We start from the raw sequence: 13,536 nt of genomic DNA, 5'->3' as shown, positions 1-13,536 counted from the left end.
ACACCCTCAGAGCAAACATTGCATCTGTGGTGCTGTTTCCCACCATGAAACCCTACTGCTGCTCACTAATCATTTGGTGGAATCCATGATCCAAGAATGTTGACACACTCAGCAAATACAGTGGTGTGAAAAACTATTTGCCCCCTTCCTGATTTCTTATTCTTTTGCATGTTTGTCACACAAAATGTTTCTGATCATCAAACACATTTAACCATTAGTCAAATATACTACAAGTAAACACAAAATGCAGTTTTTAAATGATGGTTTTTATTATTTAGGGAGAAAAAAAATCCAAACCTACATGGCCCTGTGTGAAAAAGTAATTGCCCCCTTGTTAAAAAATAACCTAACTGTGGTGTATCACACCTGAGTTCAATTTCCGTAGCCACCCCCAGGCCTGATTACTGCCACACCTGTTTCAATCAAGAAATCACTTAAATAGGAGCTGCCTGACACAGAGAAGTAGACCAAAAGCACCTCAAAAGCTAGACATCATGCCAAGATCCAAAGAAATTCAGGAACAAATGAGAACAGAAGTAATTGAGATCTATCAGTCTAGTAAAGGTTATAAAGCCATTTCTAAAGCTTTGGGACTCCAGCGAACGACAGTGAGAGCCATTATCCACAAATGGCAAAAACATGGAACAGTGGTGAACCTTCCCAGGAGTGGCCGGCCGACCAAAATTACCCCAAGAGCGCAGAGACGACTCATCCGAGAGGTCACAAAAGACCCCAGGACAATGTCTAAAGAACTGCAGGCCTCACTTGCCTCAATTAAGGTCAGTGTTCACGACTCCACCATAAGAAAGAGACTGGGCAAAAATGGCCTGCATGGCAGATTTCCAAGACGCAAACCACTGTTAAGCAAAAAGAACATTAGGGCTCGTCTCAATTTTGCTAAGAAACATCTCAATGATTGCCAAGACTTTTGGGAAAATACCTTGTGGACTGATGAGTCAAAAGTTGAACTTTTTGGAAGGCAAATGTCCCGTTACATCTGGCGTAAAAGGAACACAGCATTTCAGAAAAAGAACATCATACCAACAGTAAAATATGGTGGTGGTAGTGTGATGGTCTGGGGTTGTTTTGCTGCTTCAGGACCTGGAAGGCTTGCTGTGATAGATGGAACCATGAATTCTACTGTCTACCAAAAAATCCTGAAGGAGAATGTCCGGCCATCTGTTCGTCAACTCAAGCTGAAGCGATCTTGGGTGCTGCAACAGGACAATGACCCACAACACACCAGCAAATCCACCTCTGAATGGCTGAATAAAAACAAAATGAAGACTTTGGAGTGGCCTAGTCAAAGTCCTGACCTGAATCCAATTGAGATGCTATGGCATGACCTTAAAAAGGCGGTTCATGCTAGAAAACCCTCAAATAAAGCTGAATTACAACAATTTTGCAAAGATGAGTGGGCCAAAATTCCTCCAGAGCGCTGTAATAGACTCATTGCAAGTTATCGCAAACGCTTGATTGCAGTTATTGCTGCTAAGGGTGGCCCAACCAGTTATTAGGTTCAGGGGGCAATTACTTTTTCGCACAGGGCCATGTAGGTTTGGATTTTTTTTTCTCCCTAAATTTTAAAAACCACCATTTACAAACTGCATTTTGTGTTTACTTGTGTTATATTTGACTAATGGTTAAATGTGTTTGATGATCAGAAACATTTTGTGTGACAAACATGCAAAAGAATAAGAAATCAGGAAGGGGGCAAATAGTTTTTCACACCACTGTAAATCTAAACACATAAAAATACTGCTCAACTTCGAGGACTTAGACGCCATTTCTGCAATATGTACAATTTTATTAGAGTCCTTTCCTTTTAAAGATCCAAGAGGACAATGGGAAAAAGATCTCTTAATTAATATATCAGAAAAGAAGTGGAAGGTAGCAATGAAGAATTCACTTGAGCTCCATATACACAAAGCATAAAATTATTCAACTCAAAATTATATATTGAGTTCATCTGTCCCGCTTAAAACTGTCTAAAATGTTTCCAGGGCAAGATCCAACCTGCGAACGCTACAATCAAGTCCCAGCCTCACTGGGTCACATGTTTTGGGCCTGCACCAAATTAACATCATTTTGGACCAAACTTTTTAAGTGCCTTTCAGACAGCCTTGGTGTCATAATTCCTCCTAACCCACTAATAGCTGTGTTTGGTGTTCTTCCAGATGGATTTGAAATGGAGAAGGACAAACAAACGGTGATTGCATTCACTACACTTTTGGCACGCAGACTGATTTTGTTAAATTGGAAGAATCCTAACTCTCCTCTTTTAAGTCAGTGGGAAACCGATGTTTTATATTATTTGAAATCGGAAAAAATCAAATTCTCACTTAGGGGATCTGTACAGAATTTTTTCAAAACCTGGCAGGATTTAATCAAAAATATTTTAGAATAAGAAGAAATAATTATTTCCGCATTTTTTTTCCTTCTCCATTTATCTTTTTTTGCCCTATTAAACTCAATAATTTAGGCATGTTTACAAGCATTAAGTATTACCCCTTTGGCCATGCTCTCCTTCTCAGGGTTGGGGTTTGATTTGCTTTCAATCCTATTTTTCGTAAAAATTGATCTATATGTACGGAATGATTACAACAAAATTAATTAAAAAAAAAAAAATAAATCTAAACACATGTGGAGTTGCCACCATGCCCTACTAGGTGCTCCCTATCAGAACAACTCCAGAAAGACGGGGCTGAGGTGTTCAATGGCCTGCCTGTAGAAGTAGGCGTAGAAAAGATGTATAGATTCAGGTATCCCCCACATCCATTTTTGCACTACAGATGCACACAAACACACATTCAAAATGTAAGAAAGAAGGAGCTTCTTCACACCTATTGGTGCTGCTGTCACTTGCAGATAGCAGTGACTGATTGTCACGTGAGACCTGCTATGGCTCAATGCATAAAAAGAAGACACTTGAGTGTTTCTTTGATTTTTCTTTTTTTTCTTTTTTGTGTGGGGAGGATGTAAGACAACTTAACCAGATTGGCGATTAAAATTCAGAGTTTTGTTATCGTCAAAATATTCTGGCACCCTGGATAAAGGCTTCTTGGGCAAAGCCAGCTGTGAATCTTGCATTGTCTGCATTATTTATCACCTTGCATCTATTTTTAACATCCTCTCTTGATTGGTTTGTGCGTGCATTTTCAGCCTGCTCATTGGATGAGCCCCTGTGCAAATGTGTCTGCCACTGCGAGATCCAGGAATCTGAGAAATGAGAGTGTCAGATGGAGCCAAGCTGATATGCATACTGGTCCCATGGTGTTGTTCACACCTGGTAACACACCTGTCAGTATTTTCCAGAAGCAGACTCAATTTCAAGGTGTGCACTTCACTATGGACCTGGAATTATGGGTTTAACAGAGTTGTTGTTGAAGCTGCCAGATACATATACAGTGGGTGGGGAACACAACAAAAGCCAGCAACAAACACATCAGCAACCAACAAGAGAGGATTTGCATCCACAAAGGAGGATAATCTGGGAACCGGTGGGTTGTCACAAGACAGAATATGCTTGTGGTAATGTGGTGGAAAAGGCAGAGATGATGGATCGGGTGTTGTTAGCACAGGGTGGGAAGGGGGTCAGGTGCTAAGGGTACTGCACCTAAAGGGGACCACAGCACTCAAACCTTGTGGTCAGTAATGTAAAGATAACTGACTGGACATTACTCATAAGAGACATAAAAATACTGTTAATTACTGGTGTTGAACGTAGGATTGGAAATGAGCTGCTGCCTTAAACAGAGGAGTTGAAGTAATTGGGGGTCTTGAGGGAGGGAAGAAGGGATTGAGAGATTGACAGGCGGTTCATGAAGACGGTCAGTCATGATGAAGAAGGAACTGAGTTGAGGTGGTTCAGGCATCAGATTAGAATGCATGCATCCCTGGAACAGTGTTTTTCAGGCATTAATAACCACGAGGTAGACCGAGGACATACTGGAGAGATGATATGTCCCAGCTGGCCTAATAACAACTCAGTATCACAATAAAGGAGATGGAGAAGGTGACAAGGAAAAGGCACATCTGAGCATCATGGCTCAGACAGCTGCTCTGCAACCCAGATCTAAGTAAGTGTTAGAAAATGGATATAAAGGTGGATTGCTGAAACAACATACTGTGGCAGACAGAAGGGCCCTCACCTGGCCAGGATGACTATGTAATGGAAGGTCCGGGAGAGAGAACACATAAAGGGCATTATCTCCCCTGAAGTACTAGATGGCAGCCCCCCTGGGTTGCAGCGATGTCTCAGATGCCCATGGGGATCCATGGGAGTTGGAGTTTGGCGCAACCCTGTTGGGTTCCGTGGGTGCCACCAGGGGGTTCTGAAGAAACTGAGGAGCCCTATTTTGTTGAGATCTACGCTAACTGGCCACTGGAAATACTCCCGAGTGCAGGATAAAAGGAGCCCACTGCCACTACTCGAGGAGCCAGAGTCAGGAGGAATGAGACGAAGCTTGCAAGGAGGAGTAGAGGTGGAAGAGACAGATAGAGAAAGAAAGAAGGCAAAGTGCTTGGTGCTTTTATTATGCTTATTGTGTTTTGGGCTGTGCACTGTGCTGGGCAGGTGGGAAACGACAGAAAAGCATTTCCTACAAGAAAAGTAAAAAACGTGTGTGGCTGAACTGGTGTCTGTGTTGGGTTTGGTGAGCTGAGTGCCCCCTGCAGGCCACAACACACATTTATTACAACCCCATGTTTTCATCAGAATGTGAAAGCAGGGAGGCTTCATCATGCTGGGCGAACATGCAAATCGGCTGCGGGCCAGAAACACATTGTAGATTGTTGAACAAATCATTTAAATCAGTCTGGCATTCATTATCAAACCTGCTTAGCCCACTTTAGTGTGGTACGGGGCACCAAGGCCATCCTGGCAGAACTGGTCTCAGCGGACCAATGAGATCAATTCTTTTTAGCTTCCTTGATACCCACTTCTTCCACCCTAGCCATTATATAAGCAGCTCCTCAGGCAGAAGTGACCAAACATCTGGGAACCAGCTACCCAAGAGCAAGAATACCGTCATCAGGTAAGCTGTACTGGAGGAGCAACAACAGCGATGAGAATTAATTTTTATTATATTAAGTGTTCCATTGCCATTTCTTTTGTGGCATTAAATAGGGCACCCCATGGGGACAACACTGTCTACACCACAGCACATTTTGTTTGGCCTTGTTAGTTCTGTTTTCTGTGTGCCGACTGCAATGAACAGCCATAACTTCAGTGAAGAATGGAACCAGGAGAAGGGACAGAGACATACACTGCCTGGCCAAAAAAAAAGTCGCCACCTGGATTTAACTAAGCAAATAGGTACGAGCCTCCTATTGGATAATTACTGCATGGGTGATTCAGCTGGTAACAAGTTATTTAACCCCAACTGGTGCAATGAGTTGCTTCTCATTTCTTAAACAACCATGTCGAAAGACATATCTCGTGGTCGTGGATAAGATGTTAGTCTGTTTGAGAAGGGTCAAATCATTGGCATGCATCAAGCAGAGAAAACATCTAAGGAGATTGCAGAAACTACTAAAATTGGGTTAAGAACTGTCCAACGCATTATTAAAAACTGGAAGGATAGTGGGGACCCATCATCTTCGAGGAAGAAATGTGGCCAGAAAAAAATCCTGAATGATCGTGATCGGCGATCACTTAAACATTTGGTGAAATCAAATCGAAGAAAAACAACAGTAGAACTCAGGTCTATGTTTAATAGTGAAAGTAAGAGCATTTCCACACGCACAATGCGAAGGGAACTCAAGGGATTGGGACTGAACAGCTGTGTAGCCGTAAGAAAACCACTAATCAGTGAGGCAAACCGGAAAAAAAGGCTTCAATTTGCTAGGGAGCATAAAGATTGGACTCTGGAGCAATGGAAGAAGGTCATGTGGTCTGATGAGTCCAGATTTACCCTGTTCCAGAGTGATGGGCGCATCAGGGTAAGAAGAGAGGCAGATGAAGTGATGCACCCATCATGCCTAGTGCCTACTGTACAAAATTAAATTAATGCAACACTGGATGGAACTAAATCTTGTGACATTGCAGAAGCTTATCGAAACAATGCCACAGCGAATTCGTGCCGTAATCAAAGCTAAAGGCGGTCCAACGAAATATTAGAGTGTATGACCTTTTTTTTTTGGGGTATATAGCAAGAGAGCAAAAAAATCAGTAAAAGCGTGTAGACTGAGAAATCTAGTTAGGGAAACATTTCCTAGTAATGTTTAGGGCTGTTTGCACATTTTATTAACATTTTGGTTTTGTTATTTCACATCATTTCACTCCTAAATAAGATTCTTTCTGCATTTCCTTCACTCTTTTGCAACGACCTAGCTCTCCTAATTAGGACATTAGGACATAGTTGACGCTCAGAATGTTTCTGTGTACACATCATAGTTGCCACACGTTCCCAGCACTCTTTAGACACATCCTCTAAGCAAATCATTAGAAATTAATGCGACACATGTGTGAGTCGAAGTGCCAGAAAAAACTTGAATCAATATGATGGATCATTATTGGATCAATACGATGTTTGACAGATGGTTCAATGCAGTGAAGCAAATCAAATTTAAATGCTGACATACGAAAGTATTCATGCTGCTTTTCTTCATCATTTCTCACATTGGCAATATAACCGTCACATATTCCCCATCGTAATGACGCAATACATGTAAAGGTCTCACACACCACCTTCTGTGTCGCTGTTGCTTTCTTTTTTTGTACCTGCTTCACAACAGTATCTCGCACTGCCACCTGGTGGAATCCTCCAGATTTACATAAAGTATGTATGCAAGTATAGTCAATACACTGCTTACGTAGCAGCAGCGTCCTCAAGCGTACTGTACGTGTCGTGTCAAGTATATCCTGGACTGTAGAGGGTTTCAGCACAGCAGAATATGAATCTGCCATTAGTTTTGTCAATTTCAATTTACCGTTGATGTTATGGTTCTGTCTTTACAGGTTGTGATCTCTAATAGTTACCGTATATACTCGTGTTTAAGTTCTCCCGCGGATAACTCGGACCTTCATTTTACCCTATCATTTCTGGTATTTTATAATGTCAGTCGTATAAGTCGAATGTGGAACACTCCCGCTATTGGTCCAAGACATTATGATATGCTAACGCCCACCTGAGAGAGTAACCACTGAGCACACAGCCTTTTTATTCTTTGTATTGTGCCTACATGACCAAAAGTAAAAAAGTAAAAACTGAACTATTCCGAAGTGACGTTTGTACTGATTTGTGTTTTTTGTATCTCACACCCTCATACACCTTTATCTTAAGAGCATCCCTTATCTAAGATTGGGCGTTCGATCAGAAGAAAATATGAAGCTGGTTTTAAATTAAAAGTCATTGACGTGGCGAAAGAAATTGGTAACTGCGCTGCTGCAACAAAATTCAATGTGTTTGAGAAACTGATACGAGATTGGAGGAAGCAAGAAGATGTAAAAAAAAATGTTAAGTGTCGCATTTTTGAATAGGTGTACAAGTCGGAGTCTGATTTTATGATCGATTTTTCCCGACTTATACGCAAGTATATACAGTACTTGATGGGAGTAAAAGTCGCTTAGAAAGTTCATGCTGACAGATTCCTAAACTTCCTAAAATCCTAAGATTATTAGATTCTCTCTTTTTTTATCCTTGTCTGTTCTTTGACTACGACTTTATTGTAGTTAATAATTTTAAATCTGGTTGCTGAACATTAGTGCTCCTGTTTTCAACCCTTTACTGGCATTTTTGGCCATATCTGTTCTCCTTGTCATGAAAATAAAAATCCTCTCTAGTATTACTAGCGCAACACAAAAATATCAACTTTTATTAAAGACTTTTCGTTGTCTAGCGCTGTGCAGACAGTAATCCCATCCCTATTGAGGCATTTCGAGTGTAATTTGGTACATTTCAGAATATATTTTTGAACTTTGGGAGTTCACTCAAGTAGAAACTAGGCTACCATTCCACGCACCTCCTCTGGGCTGGCTGCAGGGAGTCAGGCCTGTTTCACCTGGCTGTTTTTGAAAGTCCTCTCACCTCTTTGGCTTCTTCATGTGAGAATTCACAAAAAAAAAAAAAAACATTTTTAGAAGTTAAAAAGAATAGCCCCTGATAAATAATGCACATCCATGACACAATCAATTCAATCATCAAGTGACATATCCAAACATGTTGCACAAACAACATGGAAATTAATAAAAACACTTGTTAAAATAAATCAAAATAATGAATAAATCTAAAAAAAATATAGAAACCATGAAATAAACTAAAATGAGTATGTACAGTAAATCTTTTTAATTACTGGAGGCAGGGTCTGATCTTTTGTAATTGTAATACGATGTGCAGGACAGAGGGAGATTACATTTGAGGTTGGTGTCAGCAGGGGGATACTGAATGGTGAACACTTGAAATGGAAGGAAATGTGATAGCTGTAAGACATGAAGATGAGGATGATGATGATGCAGGGTGGACTCTAAAAAGGAGTTGAAAGGGATGCAACAAGAATGGTACTAAGAAAAGAGAAGCATTCCCACATCTGGATTGCCGAGGCGGCGACTTGGCCGCTCAAATGCAAGGTTTGTCTTGAGCCAGTTATTCCAAGGCTGGTAATTCCCCAGTCACTGGGCTGGTCTGTCAAAACCTAAGCCCTGAATGAAGCAATTTTGATGTACAAGAAAGGTTATTATTCTAAGATTAAACAGTCATTAGAAATGAAGAAATGAGGCACAGGTTTACATCAAGACTAGGATTAAGAAATACAGAATGTCATAAACGGGAACATGAAACGTCTGTTTTCTTTAAACATTCACAAGATCATAAAATAAACCTTTGTGGTGCAGTGGTCACACTATTTTGAAGCCAAAACAGAGTAATAACTCACAGTAGACATCTGATCTGACCAGCATGCCTTCCTCTAACTGCCTTCAATCTTAAGACGTTTACATTAGGCATACCATTTTCTGCAGATAATTAAGCCCCCCCAAAATCCAAATTATGTCTAATTACACATGCCTAAAAAATTAAACAAACTCACGGAGTTTCACCCTTAAGGGAATGCTGTGGATGCTTAGGCAACGTCAAACGAAGCAGAAAAGGAAATGTCTGGGACTACAAACTGAGCCATTACTAAAGAATTGAGCACCCTCTGCTGGTGAATTTTTAACATAACACATTGCTGGGCATTCCCTGCTCATTAGTGTCATGTAGTGTAGTTGGTGAACACTTCAAAATTAATTTCTGTGAACTCAAATGTTTAGCTTCAATTGTACAACAATGCAAGATTATGCACTGCCTCGTTGTTTTATTCTAAGAGTCCATATGATAAGGAGTCGTGGTATTCAAGGAAAAACCTCAGCACTCCTCAGGCTCCACTAGAAGACATTTCCAGTTTTTTTAGGTATTATTTAATGGATTACTATTATATTTTCATCAAGGTATAGTAAAGCTATAGGTAATTTTGTGCTAATGCCTGCATACTCTGCACTTATGGGGTGTCTTGAAAAAGGTGGGATGAGACAGAGGAGAGGAGTCAGGGGGAGAACTTTGAGAATTTTCTGCATCTTAATATCAGCAAATCAAGGAACTGATTAGTGAGTTTTGCCGCACCAAAGACCCCCTATGTATGGTCACTAATCAGGGAGTGGATGTAGAGGTGGTACCAGGGGATAATCTACTATGAAGCAAATAAAGCTTAAGCTTCGGGGCCCCTAATACTGGAGGGGCCCCAGCAGTGAGTATAGTACACATTGCTTGAAAACGTTGTGTGTTTTAAAAATAATAATAGAGTAATGCAAAACAAAATAATCTATATTACTAAACAAAGGTTGTATATACGCACGGATGCCAGATGCCAGAAGCAAGCCATGCCGAAAGCGTACGCGCACAGTGCCTCAGCCCCCAGCACCACAGAGTCAAACTCAGCAGCTTCCCAGAGTCAGTAGGTGGCACCCAAACAACACAACACAACCTGTAAACTAAACTTGAGGTAAAGCGTGCATGGCAGGTTGTTAGATCTGGACCATCCTATATATGCGCGGATGCCAGAGGCCAGAAGCAAGCCGTGCACAATACAACCACCACCCAAACGCGAACGAGCACACCACCGCATATACAACCTTTGTTTAGCAATGTGGATCTCCAAGCCTGGATCTGCCGCCATGGTCACTTTAGCACGCAAATCTGCCGCCGTCAGCAAATGACTTCTAGCAAACGACACAGCCATAGAAAAACAAAAACGAGACTGCATGGATAAAAACAATGAACGAAGGTGCCTACAACACGCTTCTGAAACACCAGAACCAAAAGGAGTCACGGCTCCAAAAAGACACAACTTCAGTACAAATATATTTATTTAATTAAATGAAAACTTTCCCAGGACGCACCCACTCTCCATGATTTTTCATCCCTCCAAAGATTGGAGGGAACAGAAAGTGATTGCCATTCTTGGATTTGCGATTCTTTCGAGAATCGGGGGTTTACTGGGATTTAAAATAAAAATTAAAAGGTTATTAAAGTATCACACGAATAAACATTCAAATTAAAGAGGTTTCATAACAGTTCGAGCTTCAGGGACCCAAAATGGTAGATCTGCCACTGGGTGATGCACTTCTACAAGTACTTGGGAGTCAACATCAGTGACAGGTTGGACTGGTCTTGTAACACAGAGGAACTACAGTAGAAAGGGCAGCGCAGGGTCTTCTTCCTTAGGAAATTACGTTCCTTTAATGTGGAAAGGGATATCCTTCACATCGTCTATAACTCTGTGATGGCCAAGTTGCTGTGGTGGGCTGGTAACATCACATCAAGAGGGGCCCACAGAATTAATAAGCTATTTAAAAGGGCAGGCTAAGTTACGGGGCACACTCTGGACCCCATGGAGGTTGTAACAAAGGAGAGGGTTAAAACAAACCTGACTACCATTATAAACAATGCTGCACATCCTCTCTCTGACACACCAACACTGACGACTTTAAGCCATCAAAGCATTCAGCAGAAGTGTGTCAAGAAATGAGTCTGGGCGTCCTTTGATCTTACATCAACAGAACTTCATAGTGCTTCACTGGGACTGCTCTCTTATATTTAGTCAAGTCAGAAGTTCCCTTCATCTTGTAACTCTTGTTTTTTATTGTTGTTTGTTATACTATTTCTTGAACTTCTATCAAAAGTTCAGTTTCACTCTTGGTACTGTGATGAACAGCAGGGCTGGACTGACATAAACCTTGTACCTTTACCTGGCAGGGATGTCAACTTAGTGAATGCACAAGGGGGAGTGACTGCCACCCAAGCTTACATGACCCCCTGACGTACTGGGTGGCACCATTCCTGGGCCAGTATGCACAGTCATGAGCTTGCAGAGCATGCTGGGAGTAGCCCTGGGACCATGGAATCCTTCCTACTTGACACTATTTGGGTCCAGCATAAAAGGGGGCTGCCTCTGTCCACCCAGTAGTTAGAGGCGGGAGGAGGTGGATGAGACTGCATGGTAAGTGGAGAAGGAGAAACTGATTGGTTTGTTTTGAGGCCCAGAAAGGAAGAAACTGAGGCTCTATGGAGGTATTCTGTGAAATAAACACCTTGTATTCGAACCCAGGACTGTGTTATGTAGTTACATTTGGGGGTTTAGGGAATTACAACACCCACTACAAGTCACACTATAAATAAAGTAACATCTGTCAGTCCCTCTATCTATCTAAAATAAAATTTGAATAGTCAACCGATAACCCTCAGTACTTACCACATATTATTAGATAGGAACTCAGCACCCAAAGGCAAATTTAAAGCTCTTTCAGGATGGATTTTTTGAGGTCGTTCTCCTGAGTAAATAAAAAAAAAAGATTATGATGGTTGATTTTCATGTTTAACTCAAAATGCAGCTTGCATTTAACATAACGTCTGCAAAAGGAACATGCATGTTTGTCATGTCCTGGGAGACCTGAAAGCACTGGTACCAAAAACAATTCCAACCTTGCCCATTAAAGGGGGGGACACACTGTCAAAATACCATGACTAGACACAAAAGGATCCGATACGAATCTTGATAGAAATAAAAGGTTTATTTACACAAAATACTGTGCACAAGGAGATGTCTGAATGGCAAGACAATACACAGTAAACACAGTCCCAATCCGGAATCAAAAAATCATGGTCAAAAACAGAGCAGAGGTTCACAAAGTATCAATAAGCACCATATCAAAAACAGAATCAATGAACCGATCTTGGCAGTGATTGACAGGTGGCCCTGCCCCTTGAGGAGCCACCCACAAAATACAATCAAACACAATCAAAGCCACATGCACTTATAAACGAACACAAAGAAAAATGTACATAATAAACATTAATACAAATAAGTGGCATAAAATAACACAAACAAACAAGAAACACCACTTTGAACCCCAGCCAGGGGAGACATGCTGGCTGAAACATAACAGTGTTATAATTGATACTTCATAAATCAAGGAATCATGAAGAAGAAGAATAGTTAATCATTTTTTTGATCTACTTAATCCAGGACAGGGTCATGGGGAGGTGCTGGAGCCTATTCAGCTAGCATGGAGGACAAGGCAGGAACAAACCCTGGTCAGGACGCCAGTCCATCACAAGATGAACACACACACCCACACACCCCCACACTAGTGACGTGCGGTGAGGTTCATGGTTGGTGAGGCACTGACTCCTTCAGAGTCAGATTTACAAATATATGAACCCAAATCTTATTGACCATTCAATTGGCAGCATGCACTTTGACTACTGGTTATGTTCCATACTAGCAAGCCCGCGATTCTCGAAAGAATCACAAATCCAAGAATGGCAATCACTTTCTGTTCCCTCCGATATTTGGAGGGATGAAATATCATGGAGGGTGGGTGCGTCCTGGGAAAGTTCATTTTATTGTTTTTATTCATGCAGTCTCTTTTTTGTTTTTCTATGGCTGTGTCGTCGTATATGCAGTGGTGTGGGCGGTCGGGTTCGGGCAGCTGTACAACCTGGCGTGCACGCTTTACCTCAGGTTTAGTTCACAGGTCGTAGCCATGGTAAAGTTTCCATTTAATTAAATAAACCTATTTGTACTAAAGTGGTTCCTTTGTGTGGGCGCCTTCGTTCATTGTTTTTATCCATACGGGCTCGTTTACGGGTCGTAGCCATACGGGCTCGTGTTTGTATTACTAATCGTTGAGCTCCTTCCATTTGGAGCCGTGCCTCCTTTGCCTGTGTTGTGTCAGAAGCGTGTTGTGGGCGCGCTCGTTCATTGTGTTTATCCATATGGTCTCATTTTGTATTTCCGTTAGTTGAGCTCTTTCATTGTGGAGCCGTGACGTCTTTGCTTCTGGTGTGTCTGAAGCGCATTGTAGAAGCCTCCGTGTATTGTTTTTATCCATGCGGTCTCGTCTTTGTTGTGTGGAGCCGTGACTTCTTTGCGTGTGGCGTTTTTGAAGCGCGTTGTAAAAGCCTCTGTTTATTGTTTTTATCTATGCGGTCTCGTCTTTGTTGTTCTGTGGCTATGTCGTTAGGTAGACGTCGTTTACTGTTAGGAATCATAATTGAA

General features: G+C 41.5%; 1 protein-coding gene across 2 annotated transcripts in view; it reads right to left on the bottom strand.

Annotated features, from left to right (window-relative positions):
- pcnx2 (pecanex 2) overlaps positions 1 to 13,536 on the bottom strand; it is a 295,416-nt gene that overhangs the window by 213,594 nt on the left and 68,286 nt on the right. For both annotated transcript variants that reach the window (XM_051919361.1, XM_051919362.1), the window contains one exon: positions 11,728 to 11,806. In XM_051919361.1, coding sequence (XP_051775321.1) covers positions 11,728 to 11,806 — 79 coding nt within the window. The remainder of the gene's footprint in view (positions 1 to 11,727; positions 11,807 to 13,536) is intronic.

The sequence above is a fragment of the Erpetoichthys calabaricus genome, chromosome 15 (assembly GCF_900747795.2).
Source record: "Erpetoichthys calabaricus chromosome 15, fErpCal1.3, whole genome shotgun sequence".
In the NCBI taxonomy this organism is placed as follows: Eukaryota; Metazoa; Chordata; class Cladistia; order Polypteriformes; family Polypteridae; genus Erpetoichthys; species Erpetoichthys calabaricus.
This window is presented reverse-complemented; position numbering and strand designations above follow the sequence as displayed.